General features: G+C 33.3%; 3 protein-coding genes across 3 annotated transcripts; all 3 read left to right on the top strand.

Moving 5' to 3' along the window:
• Positions 1-850: 850 nt before the first annotated feature.
• Positions 851-4804, top strand: LOC139892165 (chloroplastic group IIB intron splicing facilitator CRS2-A, chloroplastic-like). Its single transcript, XM_071875203.1, has 8 exons — positions 851-1244; positions 1382-1466; positions 1811-1878; positions 2122-2172; positions 2264-2337; positions 3135-3193; positions 3801-3877; positions 4491-4804. The coding sequence occupies exons 1-8, from the start codon at positions 1041-1043 to the stop codon at positions 4605-4607; spliced, it is 735 nt and encodes a 244-aa protein (XP_071731304.1). The 5' UTR covers positions 851-1040; the 3' UTR covers positions 4608-4804.
• A 1449-nt stretch (positions 4805-6253) lies between these two features.
• Positions 6254-7046, top strand: LOC139892164 (uncharacterized). The gene has a single exon (XM_071875202.1). The coding sequence runs from the start codon at positions 6342-6344 to the stop codon at positions 6900-6902; it is 561 nt and encodes a 186-aa protein (XP_071731303.1). The 5' UTR covers positions 6254-6341; the 3' UTR covers positions 6903-7046.
• A 9499-nt stretch (positions 7047-16545) lies between these two features.
• Positions 16546-20302, top strand: LOC139892163 (mannose-6-phosphate isomerase 1-like). The gene is made up of 5 exons (XM_071875201.1): positions 16546-16942; positions 17552-17719; positions 18467-18679; positions 19259-19525; positions 19622-20302. Exons 1-5 carry the CDS (start codon positions 16613-16615, stop codon positions 20096-20098), a joined length of 1455 nt encoding a protein of 484 aa, XP_071731302.1. The 5' UTR covers positions 16546-16612; the 3' UTR covers positions 20099-20302.
• Positions 20303-21592: the final 1290 nt, after the last annotated feature.

The raw sequence follows: 21592 nt of genomic DNA, 5'->3' as shown, positions 1-21592 counted from the left end.
GTGCAATTCGGCTTTCAAGAAATAGATCTCACGAATATTTTTAAGGGGAGGGACTCGAACTTGAGACCTCCCCACCCCCATCCCAATGCACAAGTGCAAAGGGGTGAACCACTAGATCACAAGGGTGAGTTCGAGTATTTATATTTTTAATAATAATTATTAGTAATAACAAATATATCTTTAATTTTTTTTAAATACTAAAAACAATTATTATATGAAGGTTGTACAATATGTTTCAAAGTTTGTACATGTGTTCATTGGGTGTGTTGTAAAAGATTGTACAATATGTTTTAAAGTTTATACGTCATGAAGGTATTTTATAATAAGGTTGTATATAATGTTTCAAATATTGTACATATGATCATGGAGGTGTTTTATCGTAATGGTGTACATAATGCTTCAAATATTATACATATGATCATGAGAGTATTTTATCATAAGGTTGTACATAATGTTTCATACATTATACAATTAACATGTTAATATTTTTATTAAAAATAATTAATTATTTAATGACATCATTATAGAGGTTAAAGAAATTTTTTCTTTATTTTTGAATTTTTTTTAAACTTGAATAATTCTTATTTTTTAGAGATTTATATGATATTATAGATTTCTTATTTTTCAAAAAAATTATAACTATAAATTCGAAACACTTCAAGCGTTACTCCGTATTTGTTATTTTAAGTGAAACAAAAACAACTATACCTAATTTTGGATATGCGTATGGAGAGGTGAGATGTAGACAATCATTCTAAAATTAAAAAATAGAAAGAGACCTTGTTTCTACAATCACGAGTCGAAAAAATAATTAAAGATATTTTGATATTTTCGCCTATCGTTAAATTCTCTTCACAACAGTAATAACCTTGTAAAATGGCATTCGTTCTATGAAAATCCTCACGGTTTTATCCCTGAATTCATTAACCAAACCTGAAATCTTGTTTTGTTGTATATCCTCTTTTTAATTTTTAATTTTAAACGATACAAACTTCCGAAAAACTATTGTTTAGACTCTAATAAATATTAAAATTAGGTCAATGTTGTGTACATCATCAATAATCCCTAAACCCCTATCTTATCCAAAAACAAGTAATTTACATACCCAAAGTTGTTCAAATTTGAAGAAATTTAGGGTATCAGCTACATTGTCTGAATCTAATGGTGTAAAATTAGAGTATACTCCTTGGTTAATTGTTGGTTTGGGGAATCCTGGAAATAAGTATCATGGTACTCGCCATAATGTAAGTATTTTATATATTTTCATATTGTGGTACTGTTTATTGTAATTGATATATTAATATTAATATATGTATTTGTTGGTAATTAGGGTTTAGGGCTTAAGATGATTTGGGTGTTTGTGTAACTTTATTTTTATTAGGTTGGTTTTGAAATGATTGACCTTATTTCTAAAGAGGAAAAGATTGTGATGAACACGATACAGTCGAAGGCTTTGGTCGGAATAGGTATATGTTTGATTTATATGCTCCTTTACAGTTTTTTGTTAAAATTGGTGGGAAATTTTTTTAGTATATGTAACAATTTACAATAATGTTGAGATTATACTAATGGTTAAGAATGTTTTACAAGTTCAGAAAGTTGTATGCAATCAAATGTGAGGTTTGCTTACCAATAATAAAGTTTTTTAATTTTTTTTAGCTAAATCAGATTTGATTGAAGCAAAATATGTTATGGGATATACAGTAATGAGCAACTTGTATCATGGATTTTGGAATGTGAATATGTTGCTTTGATGATAAGTTTGACCCCAAATTAATTTTTCTAAACTTCTTTTATGCAATCAGTACAGGTTCTATTGGAGAGGTGCCTGTTTTGTTAGCAAAGCCGCAGGGGTATATGAATTTTAGTGGAGAATCGGTTGGTTTTATAACTATAAGTCTATAACTACCATACATTTCTGTCATTGTAACTACAGGCAGTCCATAGTTTCATCATATATTTAACTAAATTAATCTACTTAAACCTAAGTTAATTACAAAATGTGCCTATCTTCTTCAAGCAGAATAGGCCCTGTATATATAGTGATTGTTCTGCCTATTATAGAATCTAGTTATGTTTACCGAAACCTCTAATCTCCATCTTATTATTTTATTTAACAAGGTCGGACCTCTTGCTGCATATTATCAAGTTCCATTGCGACATATCCTACTGGTATTTTTTAAAATCAATAAAGTAGTATTTTGCTACTAAGACGTTATATATAATTTCTTGATGTTCTTTCACACCATATTATCTATTTTAGGTGTATGATGAGATGAGCTTACCAAATGGTGTTTTAAGGCTTCAGCCCAAGGGAGGACATGGGTATCATAATGGGTAAGTTTATTGACCGTTGTTAAAGATATCGAAGATAAATGTAGAGGTGGTAAAATGGAAGGGTCATGCAACTTGGGCAATGGGTCAAACAGTTTGTATTTCAAGTCTTGTACAATTTTATATGTCAAGTATGATAACAGAAGTTGTATTAGTATTGTAAAGTCAGACCAAGTTACCGAGTAGTCGGGTTTTGGAACTAGTCCGACTCCACTAGGCCTAACATCGGTCAGCGGGTCAAAATTGGATTTATTCAGTCAAAGTCGGTCATAATGGTTTAAAGTCAAAATTGGTGATTATTTTAAATTTAACTTTTTATTAAGTCGTGGTTTTGAAGTTATTTGAACAATTAAACAATAGTGTTTTTGTTTTTAGTCAATTATGTTAAAGTGTTGGTTGTTTGTGGTGCTCTTCTATATTTACACACGATTTTGAAATTTATTATATGAAGTTGATATAAATTGTCCACGATTAGTCTACAAATTGGCCGATTAGCCAGTACAAGGTCCCCACCCATTAGTCTCCGACTCTCCGTCTAGCGACTTTCACAACCCTGATTCCGATAATAATATATTTGCCACTAAAATGATTTATAAGACTTAAAATCAAAAGTACACTTGTGGGTGATGTGTTGGCTTGTGTCCTTTTTTATATATCATTTCATCTTACCCCTTTTCACCGGTAAAAGATAAATAGAACCTGCCTCAAATGTTTATAAGTAAATGGGTCGAAGTTGCCACCTCAAATGACATACTTCAGGTAGCTAAAACATATCACTAACATCATTATATTTGATGTAGAGTGAAGAGTGTGATCGAGCATTTGGATGGTCGCCGCGAATTTCCACGGTTTTGCATAGGTACGTTATTTCAGTCACTTTGTTGCATTTGAATCTACCCACTCCCCTCTCATTATACGTCTTCATTTAACTCACATTTCCTAAATATATATTTAATTAAAGCGTTTATTGTTTTGTTATTGCGCTAAACTATTGACTTGTTACTATTGTATGGTCCAAACTGTAGAACCATCTATTGTACGAGTTACTAAAACCTCTATTGTATGTTCCATGTGACTTGAAACCGCGAATTGCCGGTTATGTGGCCTCAACTTTGGACAATGCGACCTGTACATGTAACCTAGTTTTAAAAGGTTCATCTCATACAATAGATGGTTCTAAAGTTGGGACCACACGATAGAAGTTTTGAAAGTATGCACCGTACAATAGTAAAAGAGGTAACATATAATGCACTTTGAAACAATAACCATATTAAAACTGAAAGAAATGATTATGTGGCTGTAGTTTAGTGATACGAATTCCATGTTGCAGCCGTGGAGACCTAGGCTCGAATCCCTGCCGTGACACACTGTAATTTTGCTTTCTGGGGAAAAAAAAAACTGACATAAATGATTGGCCAATAAAGATAAGTGGACCTTCTCATTGTTTTTCATTTATGTTGTTGTAGGAATCGGTGATCCACCTGGCACCATGGACATGAAAGCCTTCCTTTTACAGAAATTCAGTGATGTTGAACGCAAACAGGTAAATAAAAAGTAGTTCTTAAATTTGCTTAAAAAGTTACTGATATTAAAAGTAATTGTGTTTTACCAACTTCTTTTTAACATATCGAAATGTGAAGAATTAAGTTATTTATAGAGGAATATTCCTTTGAATCCATAAATTAAGTTGAGATTCAAGGGATCAACGAGAACGTGACATGTGGCGCGAAAATCACATGTGATTGGAAAAAAAATTCAAAAAAAAAATTTTCAAAATTTTTTTTTTAAAAATATATATTTTTTTTTAAATTCTTTTTTTTCGAATTTTTTTTTCAAACACATGTCATTGAATTTTACATGTATAATCACATGTGATTGACATGCAAAATCACATGTGATTGTAAAAAAAAAAAATTGCGAAAAAAAAATTTTGTTTTGAATTTTTTTTTTTCAATCACACGTGATTTTCGCGCCACATGTCGCGCTCTCGTTAGTTCCTTGGATTTCAAGCAAATTAATGGATGCAAGGGATTACAACTCGTTATTTATAACACCGGATGTTTCCCTATAATTTTTTCATCTAGTTTCTAAGGATGACCAAACTTTTTTTCTATTATTATTTTTATTTAATTATTTATTATTTATTGGTTTTGCAGATAAATGCAGCTCTGGAACAGGGGGTTGATGCAGTGAGGAGCCTGGTAATGAACGGATTTAGCGATAGGATCACGAGGTTTAATTTAGGACAGAAATATAAATATAACAAAGTTTAAGCTCAAGCTCAACTCGGAAAGTTGTGTTTTCAACACTGAACCAGTTACACATTGGAAAAATCTCAAGGATTACGTGGCGATCAACAATCGACTTGGACTGAAATAGGTTTATTGTACATCTTATGTAGTAAAATTGTATCCTAATATTACTCCCTACTCATATTCAATAGTAATCTTGATATAAATTGTATCGATCATGTTTTAGCTCTACCTGATATATTCATATTAACCTTCTTTCACCGTTATATGTCCAAATCAGTTAACAATTTTTACCTGTGATGTCGTCTTCGATGCCATTACAGGTAAAAAAAGGTTACGGAGTAATGATAAAATGATTACTAATCATCTTTCTACAAGGGACATCCATGAGATTAGTGGAAGTTTAAACCATACTTTTGACTTATGCAATATTGACTGTAAATAATAATTAAAGGTACACTCTTGTATTGGATCCAAAGCTACTTAAGAACTATACCTTGTAATTTTAAGAATGACCAAAACAGCCCTTCTATCTATAATCTATTGTCATTTATTTGTTTCTTTGCTTTTGGCAAAATTAAGTTCCCATTGGCCATTGATGTTAATCATGTTAGAGATGAAGTGTACATGAGATCTTACACGGTAAATGAGATTGGAAATTGATGAAGTTACAACACAATGGAGTTGTTTAAATCAAATTTGAATGCATTCGTTTAAAACGTCCTGGTTAACATCTATTGATTTTTTATAAAATGGGTGAACTTTTTTAATGACACTTCTAAAAGCTCTCTTTAAAAATTAAATGCACATATTTTATTTATACATTACCTGCTCTCTAAAAATAACAACTATCAACTAACAAAGTGCACAAGTGTTATTTACATAAAAAGTTGAGTCAGATGGTACAACTACCTTATTTAGTTCTCAATTTTTAGCGATTACTAGTGTTAATTTGGGCCACTCCTAACGTTGAGGCAATTTTCTCCTAAAACAGATTTCCACATCAACGTCGCGTCAACACTTCCTCTTAGGACAATACGAGGGTTGAACAACTGACATCAATGACATACTTTCACAAAAAAATTGGACCTACATCATTAGTTAATTATGCAATACAAGTAATTTAAAACTAAAACTACAAGCAATATATGCATATTGCTCATCCTCCAACATGTCAAAAAAGTGCAAACAGAAGGGTGAAATGAGAGGGCGAAGCGCGACGGAGGTTAAAGTGAGGGCGAGGTGGTGACCTTACCTGTGGCATTCGTCTTAGTAGTTCAATTTCCAGTTTAATGATCAAAATTATGGGTGGTGATCACTGAAGATGTTCAATGTTCTTGTATTTTTGTTAATTACAATATGGAAAAACTTAATTTTTTTTTATTAGAGATTAAAACAAAAGTAAGTTATAAAACCGTAAATTTTAAGTCATTTCTTTCACAAATATATCTGATATCTGATATTTAAAGTTTAGGTAGTAATCATAAGATTTTTAACAAATATACAGAGTCAAAGGGAGTGAATTACAATTACCAACATTAAGTTTCTTTTCAATATATAAACAGCTACACATTCCCAAAATTCATTAAGAACGTTGAAAAGCAAAATTTATAATTCCAAAAGTTACACTTTACCCCCTACCTTCCACCTCTTATTTTAGACCGTTGGAGATTTATTTCCTTTTAAACACACCATCATATCAATCATACACAACAAATTACTCAAAATCAAAACCCTAATAATCTCCGACCAACAATGGCCGGAGCAAACACTTATTCCGATCAACTCTTCGCTGGTCTCGATAAAACCCCCAATTTCAAAAGAGGATCCAGATACAAAGCGTACTCCGATTTACGAGAATCAAAACTACGATCAAAATCAATGTCCAATTCATTACCCCCAAAAGTTTCCACCTCACCACAAAATCAAGTCAAAGCATCAGTCAACAGACGAAACGGTTCCTCTGTATTAACTCAATCGGTGCCGGATTTTTCGTCTGCGTTGAGAAAAGAGAATCGGAAACCGTCGTTACTGCCACCGGTGGCTGAAAAATCAGCCACACCACCGGCGAAAGGTTCTTCGAGATTGTACGAAATAAATGCGAGATTGATTGGGAGTAGATCGTCGGTTTCGAGCGAAAAACGACGCGGTGGGATGTTGACAGCGAGGAAAAGTTATGCAAATATGGATGAATTGAAAAGGTTTACAATGGAAGCTGCGAATGGTATTAATGGTGAAAACAGGGGAATGAAGGTTGTTGGAAACAGGGGAGGTGGTGGAAGAACTACTCTCTTGGGGTCTAGACAGTATTATTAAAAATATTGTTATGGTATTTTGTTAAAGTTTCACTTTTTAATCTCTTTTTTCTATTTTGATTGGATTTTTATGTACAAAGTTTTTGTGCGAGTTTTTCTACGTAATATGCTATATTCAATTGTTGGAATAAGATGTGTTTGGTTATATGGTTTTTTACATTAAGGGTGTGTTTAATTCGGGATCCAATCAATGGAAATGAAGTTGATAACAAAGTGTAGTTGAAATGAGAATGTGTAATTAGAAGTGCTCTTTATGAGTTTTATGATGTTAGTCTTTTCCGTAATTAGAAGTGTTCTGGACTGAATCAAAAGTTGTGATTAAATGGAAATTTGGTTGGAAGCTTGAAGTTGTGGAGTCAAATACTGATCTGTCTTGATGAAATGTTGGGTGTCATAAACAGAATTTATGGTAATAATCATTTTGATTTGGTGAACATATTCTGGATAATGGGTCACTTGTTTTAAGTTTTTTTCAGAGTGATAAGTAATGGTGCATTTTGACTTGCAAAAGTAAATTTTTTTAAAGTTCAGGCAGAATGATAGGTTTTTCAGAACGATATATCTCGAAGACTGATGAGTCGGATTATGTATTGAGCTTGTAAAAATGGATGTCATAAGTGAGTAGTTTGGTTGCTCCTTTTTAAAATGTACTAATAGTAGATATGAGATCCATTCAGATTGTTAAACATGGTCCAACATGATGTTGATCAACTGAATCATTTGAATTACCAAGATACAAAGTGTTCTGTTATCATGGCATAGGTGTGCAAATTGTATAGAAAAATACGTATACAAGTTCGTCAATTATTTTCATATTTTTGACAGTAATTGATTACTTGAGTTGATCTACGAAATGGTTGTTCGGGCTAACTGGAAGAGCGAGTAATCCGACCTCATACTATGATGTACGCAGTCCAACAGTATTACTCCTAGATGTTCGACTTGATCTACATTTTTGCTATTGTTTTACCCTTATCTAACTACTCCTACATTTCAAATAAAAGAACTTATTGTAACAACCCTGCTTTTTCCGTTACTTCCGTTAACCTTCTGTTAGTTTATTTAACGGCGAATACTTGACGTTTATGTGTTTATGTGTAATAAATGCATACTTGATCCTTGGAGGGTTACAATAATTAATATGGGTTGATATTAATTCGAATAAACATTTCAGATAAAAACGATACGGTTTTGATAACTGCTTTTCGAGCAACGAAACGCTCGGGTTTATTTTAATAATTAATTTATTAATTATTAACTTTTTAAAAATATTTAATTTATTGGGTTTTTAATAAATTAAACGTTTGGTTGCGTTTTAATGATCGGTTTAGCGTTCCGGGCCTTCGGTACGACTAAATGGCACTTGAAACGGACCACGAGTACAAGCTTTTACACAAAACGAGCCCGAGACCCGAGCCCGAGGCCACATGGCCGTGACCTCATACATCATCATCCTTGATCCCATGATTAGCCCATGCATGTTGACTATTAGTTTTAGGCCCATGTTTGTTGACTTTTGGTTTTTAAACACTAAATAACTAACTAGATAATTCCGAGAAATAATTATTACACCCTCATTCTATCCTACATCCACAAAAGTGCAGCTCATTCCTCCTCCCTCTCTTCTTCCTCACATCAAACACACACACACACAAATCAACCATCAAACTTGCTTGTTTGCTCTTACTCGTTTGATCAATCTTGCTCCGATCGTCGTTCTCTACGCGCTAGTATAAACAAATTGTGTTTTGAGGTATAATTACATTAACCCTAATTCAATTAAATCTAATTTTATTCAATTACATAGTATAATCAAGTCTAGTGCTCAATTGATTGTGTTATTACTCGTTGTTAGTCGTTAATTTGATCAATTGATATTGTTTACATGAAAAAAAAACGAATTGTATTCTCAAGGATCTGATGAGAGTTGACTTTTGATCTGATCATGTAACATGTTTAGATGTTTAGCTTTCGAAAAACTATTAACTTTAGGCTTTGATTTCACTTGATTTCGTTACCGTATGCTTAAGATATGCTAAATCGAAGTTTTGACTAGTTTATAATTAAAATCCGAATTCTCTGAGATATGTGTTTATTGAATTAGCTAATGAAAAGTGTACTACCGTAATTCACATGAAAAATCATGCATGTTAGACTTAAGAATTGCATCAAAAGCTTTTGTAATGCTCCCGATATGTTTAAACGAAGATTCATACGTTAAAGTGTACCGAAACTGTTTTAATGCTAGAAATAATTACCTAGAGTGAACTAGAAATTGATTGAGGATTTGATCTTCTGTATTATGTTATTTCATATGTTCCTTGACATATTTCATTTGCATGTTAACATCTGAAAACGTTAATTGCCAGGAGTAATAAGCTTGATAAGTTCACATGTCTAGTTGCTGTCCAAAACTGATAGATCGGTAAAGATCGGTTAGTCTGTACAAATTGGCTAAACAAAAATTGCTCGATTTTTGATATGTGTTATTTTAACTTGTCCTTGAACCATGGCCACTGGTCTTGTATCAATTTCATGTCCCTAGCTTCGGTTATACCCAAAACGAAATCAGTGCGCGGTCAGAAACTGACTTGGCAAACCATAAATGTATCCCTTCTGATTCCTGACTTTTAATTATCGTATGAGACCCTGGCCGGACTTTTTGGAATCGATTTTGAGTATACTTATGATCTGGAGTTTTCCATGTTTGCATGAATTTTGTACTATGAGATAATATGCTAAGTTTGCTACATGTACATGAACTTTGTGCACAACGATAAACTGAAATTGTGAAATTGACCATGTATGACCTAAAACGTGTTGTTTGACTTAGGTTTGACATGTTGACCAACATTTGACATGAACCTACTGATGTTGACCTTAGTTGACTACTTTGACCAAGTTTGACTTTTGGTTTGACTTTGGTTGACTTTGTTTGACTTGCATGATCTAGTTGACTATATGTTGACTTTTACTTTGAAACGCGTCGAGTCGAGCAATGAGACAACTTATACTATAAAACTACATTTGTTTAAGACATATTTATTGACCAACCTAAATACGTATACTTAGGTTGCATTACTCGGCTATAATCCGTACAAGTTTTTGTCTGTCATCCGAGCTTTATTCAAAAGTGAGTCTACAGTCCCGCTTTTTACATGTTTTCAGGGATGAGAATACACGCTGTTATACTTATATTATCAAATGCTTTTTGTATTGACACGAGTACTATATATGCATATTGAGTTTGTTCACAAAGCCTCTAGCTTAAATACTTTTAATACCATCGGTGTAAGCACAATTTAGATGAACGGATCCGTTAGGTTGACAACCTCACCCTACATTATTAACTGTGGTGCATTTACTTTGAACATTAGATACACTCGAACAAGTGTATAACATTTTATGAGGTAAAGGCGAGTGTAGTGGTTTCTATACTCGGGTCATTGCTAGTATTCAGGTGCTCATAGATTATGTAAACGTTTTCGCAACTTGGAGTTGTACTTGTAAAATCTCGTGGTCAAGGAAACTAAACTATTTTTCTGATAACTATTTTTTAGATACTGTTACATAACTTTAAACCTGTAGATTCACCAACATTATTTGTTGACCTGTTTTTGCGTGTTTTATTCTCAGGTCCTTAAGAGGTAGACTTCCGCTGTGTTTGCTGCATGGTCTGGAAGTGGAGTCAGCATACTATTTAAAGAACATTATTTACTTTTGCATTTAAAACTTTTATAACTGTTTAAATACTGTTGGCTTGTGGTTACGATCACAACAGTGTTTCTATATTGGGATTTATTGACTTATGTTTGAAAGTCAACTTTTAATAAAATTAAATGCGATTGCTTTAAACGTCTCATATAAAGGGCGTAATTGTTAACTGTGGGACCTTGATTAACACGCCGCCAGATGGAAATTTGGCGGGGTGTTATACTTATGAAGTAGCGCTTTGCTAGTCTAGCAAACATTCGCCTAGTCTTGCAAGTCGCGACACATTTAGTAAACTTGGTCCTTTCGAGTGTTTGTTGATTTGAGGTGATAGCGAAAATTTTGAGAACATAATCACATCTAGAGCAGAAGACTTTGTTGTGGTTCATCCGTTCTCGAATTTTGCCGATTCATTTTTTAGGCTTGCTTGGATCGAGGTTTCGAGCATACCTGTTACGTGTGTGTCAAATGATAGTGTAATAGAAGTCACAGAGCTCTTTGGAGAAGTGTTAACTGTGGCTACCTCGTCCCCCTCTTTAGGCAATGTTGGTTCTATGTACGTTTTTATCAAATCAGGTTGTGCTAAACGTATTTACGAGTTGGTCAAGATTGATATTAACCACAAAAACGTCTCTAAATGCGACGCTTGGGTTTCGGAAATATCTGATCACTCTAGTTTGAACCGCATCCTTTTTAACACGTTTGAACCCAAGTAATTAGAAGCTAGGAATCGGGTTGTTGTTTCGAGTGGTGCGGAGACTACCACGGATGTTGATCGTTTACAAGGTTTGAATTCAAATTCGGCAAATGTTAATCCCGTTTATTCTTCTCAGTTACACGAAGCTGTAGCGAAATTGAATACAACAGAAGCTGCTACTGCCATTTCAAGACCATATGGGCCTGCAAACATAGGCGATTCTAAGTGGAGACCCGTGGGGTCACGGGACACCGCTAATTTGAAAATTTTTAGTAGAAAATACCCTGTAAATTTTATATGGCATCACTAAATTTAAATGTATGATCCCATATATTTTTCAAATATATAGTTTTTCTTTTGAATTGTAGAGGACACCACCAAATTATACTACTCGTACCCCAGTTATTTTTTAAATTTATAATTTTTTTGAAGGTAAACTATTACTAAAATAGCAATCTAATACTTTTGGGCCGAGTGTAAAGGGCCGAATATTGGGTCCCATTCAAAACAGTGGGAGTCTTCAAAGAAGTGTTTGAAAGCGGATCTTGGTATTCGCCTGGCCGAGATGATGCAGCTAATTGCTTTGTTGCTATTAGGCCTGACTTTGGGCCTGGGCAGAGCCTAATTGGTGTTAATGCTGCTGAATTGATCGATGTTCCCGGATAAAAATGAGGACAACATCACGTTTGCCGAAAAATTGGTTCATTTGAAGAAGGAGAAAAATAAGGAAGATTTATTGGCAAAAAATAAAGGATGAAACAAACAAAGATAGACCTAAACTGGTGTTATTTGGTCACAGCAGAAGAAAATATTGCGATTGCGAAGATCCTTCATGTGAAGGTATTTTGTAAATCGTGGTACGTCTTAAATATGAATGTTTCAAGAGGTCAATTTGATGAAGTTAATTTGAGGTTGAGAAAGAAGGCTAAGGATGCTTACACTTCTGGTTCTTATATACTTAAACATCACATCAATGATTTGGAGTATGGTGAAGCAATTCAAAACCTGTTTATGGGTCCTCAAGAGGGTAGCAAAGGCAGTTCATCGACAAGCGGGAAAGGAATAATGACCTGCGAGGCTTTTGCAGCTTTCGATGCTATGATGACGACTATTGTAACAACTTGGATTCGGGCTTTGTGGTAAATGACTATTTTACCCCTTTGTGTTAATAATTAGTGTTTTAATAATTATGTGTTTTTAATTATTTGTGTATGGGTAAAAGTGCGTTTTGTGACTAGGGTACATATTTTATTAAGTGATTAGGACTTCCTAATGAGGTACGTTATGTTCCATATAATTGGTAAATACCCGTGTGTTGTACGGAGTGGGATTTCGTTACCCTTAAGAAACCCCTAAGTGTATATGTTTCTGTTTTAACCTCTTTTTCTCACTTTACACCCTCAGACACACCAAATACGATCCTATCTCATAACCCTAATTCTCTAAATCTCAGCTTTGTGCAAAATCAAGTTAGTAATTCGTTCTTTGTAATCTCTTAAACGTTATGAATCAATAAATTAAAATGAGTATTTTGAGTAAAAGTGAGTTTTGAGTGGGTTGGGATCAAAGATTTAGGTTATAGTGTTGTTGTCAAATTAGTGTTAAGAATCAATTGTATATGTGTTGTGCATGATTCCTAACTAGTTTAGTGTTAAAAAGTGTCAAAAATGAGATTTGGAGCTTAAACCCTCGTGAAATTGTTGCTGTAGCTGATGATCAGCATCCGTACGGATGCAGATTGCAACCATACGGATTGGCTCCATACGTACGGATACAAGTGTACCCGTACGCATACAGTGTGTGATGTATTCGTACGGATAGAGTTATACCCCTACGGTTAGAGTTATACACGTACGGATAGCGTTGGATCCATACGAATTTGTAAGAACTGAGGTGTTGTTTCATTTTGTGTTATCTCTAAGCCGTTATGCTATCCGAGTATCCATTGATGTATTGAACATATTACTAACTTTGTATATGATGTTTTCAGGTGATAAACGGAAAGGTGATGACTCACTGATATAAGACAACTGGGTTCTTGTGCTTTCAGGAGAGTGGGACTATCTTTTCGGATATGAATATACAGTGATAAGTATAGTGATTAGTGATCAGTGATACATTATGCATAGATCGTGTCTTATAGCCGATGTTTAGTGGAAGTGACTATTTGTGACTATGTGCGCACCCAGTGATTCCCGTCATGGTGTTGTCTTGACGTGATGTTCCATCATGGTGTTGTCTTGATGATGAACAACTCTTCCATCATTGGTGTTGTCTTGATGGAAGGTTGTTGAATATGTGTACCCAGACCAGATGGTGATGTCTGGTCGTTATTTGTGTTTAGGGATTAGTGACCCAGGGCCTAGTAACTCAGGATAACCAAATATTATTTTTCGTTTGATTTGATTTTAAAAAGTCGTATTTCTCAAATACTTTATGGTTATGTAACTTATAATTAATAATTTCTATCATGTCGCTCTTGCATGTGAAAAGTAAATTAATTAATTTCGTTTCATTTACTATTCATATGAATAGTAAATGAATTAATTTCGATTTACTATTTTGTTACTTGAGTAATATATATACATCATATATATATTTTATTTGACGTCTCGGTGTATATGTGTGTGACCCCACAGGCTCAAATGAAGTTGACCATATAGTTATATGTTGTACCTTGCACATTAATCCTACAATGTCAACATTGATAACATAGAAAATACACTTAACGTTTTATATCCCATATATTACAAAGAACATTGTGTGAATCACACCTTTCATGTGAGGAATAGAGAGGGGCAATCAACTTTTCTATCACACCTTTCATGTCTCATTCTCTACCATATATATTGTTAGTTGGTGCGGTTTAAAAGATTAGTGCGTCATTTTCTACAATTCCTAACAGGCATTTTAGTATCATTGTTGCTACATCAACCTTTTTTTTTTTTGAAAAATAACAAAGCTTAAATAATCAAGAACTTTCATCAACCGATGAAATATCATATCAAAGCAATATATGAAAAATTAGGGCAAGTCTTGAAAACAGAAAGCGAACCTAACATAATCAAGCCAATAAATAATCCAAAAGAGAACTGAGCTGAAAAAAATACAAAAACCGAAACAAGAACCAATTTTTCATTAATCTCAGTGGGGCCCGATATCAAAATTTCATTAATAATTCAAACGAGCAAGTATCATAAAATACACAAATTTACTAAATATTACTCCTCCGTCCAAAATCTATTGTCCCAGACAAAATATACGCAGTTTTAAGAAATCTCACTGACTTCATTCTCCACCACTAATATATCTTCTCTCCCCAGAATAACCACTTTTGATTGGTTGAAAAAGAATTTGGACAATTAATTTGGGACATCCCAAAATGGAATAATGGACAATAGATTTGAGACGGAGGAAGTATAGTTTATTCAAATAATCACCACTAAGGGCCTAGTTTATTATAAATATATCGATAGAAACTATTGATTCAGTGTTCACTCGAATTTAATATTATTAAAGGTTATTTACGACATTTTGCAATTTTTGATACCAACACACCAACCCTTTTTTTTTTGGAAAATAACAAAACTTAAATAACCAAGAACTTTCATCAACCGATGAAACATCATATCAAAGCAATGTATGAAAAATTAGGGCAAGTCTTGAAAATAGAAAGCGAACATAACATAATCAAGCCAGTAAATTGTCCAAAAGAGAACCGATCTGAAAAAAAAATACAAAAATCGAAACAAGAACCAATTTTTTCATAAATTTCACTGGGGCCCGATATTAAAATTTCATTAATAGTTCAAACGAGTAAGTATCATTATATACACAAATTTACTGAATATTATAAATATATCAATAAAAACTATTGATTCACTGTTCACTCGAATTTAATATTGTTAAAGGGTATTTACGACATTTTGCAATTTAGATCTTGCTCTCCGTTTCTAGATCCATCACCGTAACAACCGACGGTCCCCTTCTTTACCGCCAACGACGGCCACCTTCAGCGTATAGCTGCCATCGCTACCCACCGTCATCACCTTCGCTTATCTTCGACCATCTACAGACTTTCGTTACTATATATATATATATATATATATATATATATATATATATATATATATATATATATATATATATATATATATATATATATATGGAGTATTATACAAGTATATTAACATGTATACTAATTATAGTAAGATTTAAATACAAGTATATTAACCTGTATACTAATACTAAATATACTAATACTAAATACAAGTATATTAAACGCAAAATTAGTAAGATTTAAATATGTACGTTTCTGAATACAACTCAATTGTAGCTTAGCTCATTTCGTAATTAGGCTGCCTTTGTGATAGTTTATACATGAGTTTCAGACACGGGATCATCCTTTTTTACTACTTTTCCATCTATGAGGCGAATGCCACTCATGCTTTTCATTCCCTATGGTTCTTTATTTTCTCCATTTTATTTTTCTTTTTAAAATGTTTATTTTTCCGATTAGTTATGTTATCGTTATGTTTTTTTTATTATACATAAACAAAATTATCATTTCATTTTTGGTTTTTGCTTTAAACTATTCTTTTAATTTTTTCTTTTACTTGTATTATTTTCGTATAAATTAAGCCTTTTTAGAAAATATATTTTTTACTTTAAATAAGTAATGTTGTTTATTTATCATCTAATTTATTAATAATTAGTATCAACAAAAATATTTATAAGCAAACGTTAAATAACGTAAACAATAGCAACCATTAAGTATTATAACAATCACGTATGGTGGCATGATATGACCCTTACCTTCTAATGTGGAGGTCAAGAGTTCGATTACCTAATACTACAAAAGTTATTCTCCTTCATGGCCACGGAGGTTCGCCTGCAATGACTCCGGGCTGCTCGCAAAGCAGGTAGTCGCACTGGGATTAGTCGGTTCAAAAAGTTGGATAACCAGGTTAAAAAAAAATATATTATATAATTATAAGTTATTAAAATAGTATTTAATACGTTTGTCCTGAACGATTCCTCGCAACAACGCGCGTAACCCTTTACTCGTTTTTTCAATATGGTCCAGTTTTAGCACATTTGACATAGGGTCTAGACTAGTTTTAGCACCTTTGATAAAGTTAAAGGGTAATTTCGGTAACTTACTACAATTGGGAGGGTAGGTATAACTCCATTTAAACCAAGTCGTTAACAACCAAATTAAAGGCGACGTGGTCTTTACAGATCCGATAAACCGCTTACGCTATCACCACCACCATCACCGACACCCACACATTTTTTTAAAAATGGTGATGGAAATCAACGATCGAGATCTCGTGAGATTGAAATGCAGTGTTCAAACTTACGATTGGGGAAGAATTGGTCATGATTCACTTGTTGCGAATCTGTTTTTCACCAGCAACTCATCTGATGATGCTGAGATTGATGAAAATCAACATTATGCTGAGTTATGGATGGGAACTCATCCATCTGGACCTTCATCTGTTGTTGATAATGATATTAATAAACAAATCGAGAATGTGAGTTTGAAATCATGGATTTCGAATAATCCTACTGAGATTTTAGGTCATCTTGTTGTTGATAATTGGGGTATTGATCTTCCTTACATGTTCAAGGTAATTAATTACTTTTATTTACGTTTTAATTTGATGTTTAGTAGATTTGTTATACTCCGTAATTGTAAATTGTAATTATTAGTGAATTTGATTAGGTTTATGCATTTTTCCAGTTTAATTGGTTTAATTCGTGATAATTATGTAATTAGAAATAGTGCATGTAAATGTATTCAGTTTTTCAGTTATTGTCATAAAAGTTTAAATTATTGCTATTGGATGCATCTGACCTATGGCTGTAACATGTAAAATGACGTGATATCTTTTATGGTTTCGTGTCAATTGAATAATAATTGCAATTACAATTATGTTATAATTATAATTAAATTATTACTGGATAGATACAGTAAGAAGTATAGTAAATGTATTGTGTACGTAAGATAGTTTTGGAAGCATGCTACGTGCAATGAAAAAGATATACTGTTTGCTTGTGATAGTGCTTACTGTTATCTTATTTGATGTTCTTTACTAATACTGTAATTAATAGAACTTGTAGCAAATACCAATCTACAGAGCATAATTCAAGTTAAACCTAATCAAAATTGATTTTGTTATATGTGTAGAGGTGACTGGTTTGTTATCTTAGTACTGATGTAAGTGATTATGAATTAGGTTCTTTCAGTTGCAAGGGCATTGTCGATCCAAGCTCATCCCGATAAGGAATTGGCAGGATTTCTTCATACATTGAAGCCAAATGTTTATAAAGATACAAATCATAAGCCTGAAATGGTTTTGGCAGTAACAGAGTTTGAGGCCTTGTGTGGGTTTATTAGCTACAAGGTAGGCATGCATCTCCGGTTTTGTTTCATTGTTTATTTACATTCTTTTTTATGGACCGGTGTTGTATTAAATTACCAGTAACATAGCCAATAGCCAATAATGTGCCATTTAATCTGGCATCTTATTATCTATGTTTTTTATAATTATAATAATCAAAGTTTATTGCTTTGACCCCCTTCTCATTGGATCTGATACTTTCAACATTGTTGCTGCATTGTGCCATTGCAATATGACCTTGCTGTTATGAATTTATGACATTTTACATTAATGCTTGTTTAACATGTTTCATTCTTGCCTGCAACTTAATTGTCTTTTAAGCACTGTCTAAATCAAGATATTACTTCGTTTCCTTTAAATCTGGTTATTCTTGCAAGATGTACATGGCATAGTAACGATACAGAATAATTATTTGGACAATAATAACTCATACCCTTGTTACTCATTTTGACACATTGCCCATATTGACCTGCACAAAAATGAGCAGACTGTTGAATATGGTTCTAACGCTTCACCCCCTGCCTGTTCTATATTCTTGGCTTCATGAAGATGCAAAGTAAATCTTGTTTATACTATGATAAAAAGTTTTCCTTTTGTATGAAAGGACAAAACATGGAGACCTGAGTATCTTTTAACCATAAGACTATCCTATTTATGTCCTTTTTTAAACTTACAGATATTGATTAATTTTAATAGTTTTTTTTTTTTCACTCTCTGTTTGAAATCTCAAATTTTTCTGTACATCTCTAGGAACTTGAGGCTGTTCTTGAGGATGTTCCTGAGATCATGGAAGTGGTTGGTGGTGCAAATGCAGATCAAGTTTTACATGTGAATGAGTTGGGCAAAGAAGCAAAAGAAATGCAATTTCTCCGGTCAGTGTTTATTAAACTCATGTCAGCTGAACGTGAGGTGGTTTCTGAAGCTGTGTCCAAATTGATCAATCGGATTAATATGGAAAAGAAGGTACCTACATCCACCTAACTTTCGCTATAGTTGTAATGATTTATTTTACTTTTTTCTTCATCTCGTTTTGTATTACTTATCTCTTATCGTACAAAAGATAACCAGTCCTTTCATTGCTACTACTTGAATGACTTAATGAGTTTTGGACTCATCTCTTATCTTACAAAAGATCTTTTAATTATTAGATCAAATACAATGACATGAGCTTTGGACTTAATGTTTTTCTTGTGTTTATTTCACCATTGCTTCATAATGTTGTACAAAAGATCTCTTAATTATTTTACTGTTGCTTCATACTTCCAGTTGTACTTATTTGTAACAAAGAGACGTTGGAATAGTTGGATATAATTAGATAAACCTCACAATAAATTCATAGTTTGGTCGATCATATACAGGAATTAATAGTTTGTTTTTAAAGATGATGAGAATAGAGAACAATGTTATCTTGTAAGCTATTCATTTGATTAACTATATAGCGAATTGAAGTCTTTAGAAGAAATAGAATTGCAACTAAACCCCATTCTTTTTATCATAATTGAGTTTTATTACATCATACTAATTATTTTAATTGTTCATCAGATAAGGAAGCTTACTAGCAAAGAAGAACTAGCACTGAAACTTGAAAATGAGCACCCACATGATATCGGAGTTATAGCATCTTTCCTCTTTAATCATGTAAAGTTAAATCCTGGTGAAGCTTTGTATATCGCACCAAACGAACCGCATGCGTATTTGGGTGGCGACTGTGTCGAGTGCATGGCAACTTCAGATAATGTCGTGCGTGCCGGCCTTACTCCAAAACACCGCGACGTTAAAATCCTCTGCTCAATGCTCACTTATAAACAGGTATATCTTTACAAACCCAATCTTACCTAACATTCACACTTTTAACTTAATTATCGCTTTCAGCGTTTTAATTTCCGATGTTGTTTCATACGTCAGGGGGCACCTGAAATCTTGAAAGGGGTGCCTTTGAACTCGTATATAACAAGATACAACCCTCCTTTCGAGGAATTTGAGGTTGAGCGTTGCATGTTGGACCAAGGTGCGTCAGTAGTCTTCCCTGCAGTACCCGCCCCATCCATTTTCTTAGTCCTATCAGGACAAGGATCCATGTGCACATCATCATCATCATCATCATCATCATCATCATCATCATCATCATCATCATTATCACCATCACCATCATCATCATTATCACCGTCATCATTATCACCATCATCATTATCACCATCATCATCGTCATCATCACCATTGTCATCACTATCATCATCTTCATTTGAGGATATAGTTCGTGCAGGAGACGTGTTATTTGCACCTGCAAATACGGAGATTCATGTGAGTACAGAATCAGAGTTGCATTTGTATAGAGCTGGAGTTAACCATTTCATGTTTTCAAAGAAATCGACACAAGATTGAAAGAGGTTTGGTAAGTTATCAGTAGTATTTTTTATGTACATCTGTGTATTGTTATGGCTTATATAAATTTTTTTATAGCAATTACCTAAAGTACCACCTATTGACATACTTCATTAGTTGTCAAAAGTGAAAACTACAATGTGAATTTCATAAGTGAATCGTATATTTGTTTGATTTGTTATTGTAGTTACACCTGTCCTTATACTTCTGTAATTTAAACGAATTCTTGATGGTTATTATCATCATATATATGTATTCTTTTTAAATTTGTTTATTGCTTGTTTATACGTGTTACAAAAGTAATTGCATTAGTTTGAGTTCGTAATAACAAGTTCTATGGTGTTAACACATGATTCATTGGACAACCCTGAACTGTCAATCAAATGTATGTGATGATATACAGGGGGTGGTAATTATACGTAGCTTTGCAGGTCGATGTCTCAATAGTTTTGCCGTATTTCTTCCTTTACTCGTGATCAAAGAGATGTGATTTTTGCTGTATTTCTTCCTTCACTCATGATCAAAGCGACGTGATGTTAGTTGAATCATGAATGGTTATGATGCTGGCTGAAACAATTCGGTCTGTTTGTATTAAGAACTCAGTATATGATGAATCACACGGGTCACATACTCACATATGAAGTATTACCATTTACCATCTATAAAATATCAATATCAATACATCGATAGTACAAATTCTACCAAAAGATAGTAACTCGTCAAATAATTGGATGACCTGAACCCGACTTAAGAATATCTCAATCCAAAAGGGTTTATTTTTCTATCCGTTTCTATTTGAATTTCAGATATCAAGTCACGTAGAAAATTGCCGATCTAAATTCAAGTTCAAGATGAGCTCAAGTTAGTGTAAATTCAATTTCAACTTTAAAATCAAAGAATTAAAAGCCAAGTTCAAAGAATTTGAGTGGATTTATCATCACCTTTACTAAAATGTATATAGAACAATGTGTAACTTTGATAATATGAAGTGTTTTTTTGTTCAATTTGTACTACGTCAAAGTTTGTGTTTCAAACTCTAAAATACAATTATTGTTTCAAAATCTCTATCTTAACCTTGTGACCATCCCTTAGACCACTCTCAACCATGACGCACTTATTTTCCAAGACTGACTGTCACATCAGTTTCACATCATCATTTCTTTCCCATAACTAACACAAGACATTTTGCTAACATCCATGACATGCCCATCACGCACTTCCTCACACCCACTAAATTTATTATTTAAAGTACAAGATTAAAAGCATAATGTATAAATAAAAGAAGCAAGCCTCCAGTCTTCAATTATGCGTAGCAACAGCGAAATGGAGTACGGGCTAACCAAGACATGCTCATGACGGATTGCTAGTAATGGTGTCTTTGAAGACTAGCTCCAACGGCGGCTCCAACGGCGTGCCGTTGTGAGTGGTCTTATAAGATCTTTTGAACCCGTCAAAACATACGTGGCAACCTTTTGATGGAAATGACATTTTTTG

Source organism: Rutidosis leptorrhynchoides, chromosome 2, assembly GCF_046630445.1.
Source record: "Rutidosis leptorrhynchoides isolate AG116_Rl617_1_P2 chromosome 2, CSIRO_AGI_Rlap_v1, whole genome shotgun sequence".
Lineage (NCBI taxonomy): Eukaryota > Viridiplantae > Streptophyta > Magnoliopsida > Asterales > Asteraceae > Rutidosis > Rutidosis leptorrhynchoides.
Note: the sequence above shows the minus strand (reverse complement) of the source record. Positions and strands in the feature narration are given on the sequence as shown.

Excerpts from the sequence above, each read along its gene's own strand:
- LOC139892165 (XM_071875203.1), top strand. The coding sequence starts at position 1,041 with ATGTTGTGTACATCATCAATAATCCCTAAACCCCTATCTTATCCAAAA. Across the intron at positions 2,338-3,134 it reads GGACATGGGTATCATAATGG|AGTGAAGAGTGTGATCGAGC; the intron begins GTAAGTTTATTG and ends TATTTGATGTAG. Across the intron at positions 3,878-4,490 it reads GTGATGTTGAACGCAAACAG|ATAAATGCAGCTCTGGAACA; the intron begins GTAAATAAAAAG and ends TTGGTTTTGCAG.
- LOC139892164 (XM_071875202.1), top strand. The coding sequence starts at position 6,342 with ATGGCCGGAGCAAACACTTATTCCGATCAACTCTTCGCTGGTCTCGAT.
- LOC139892163 (XM_071875201.1), top strand. The coding sequence starts at position 16,613 with ATGGTGATGGAAATCAACGATCGAGATCTCGTGAGATTGAAATGCAGT. Across the intron at positions 16,943-17,551 it reads ATCTTCCTTACATGTTCAAG|GTTCTTTCAGTTGCAAGGGC; the intron begins GTAATTAATTAC and ends ATTATGAATTAG. Across the intron at positions 19,526-19,621 it reads CAATGCTCACTTATAAACAG|GGGGCACCTGAAATCTTGAA; the intron begins GTATATCTTTAC and ends TTCATACGTCAG.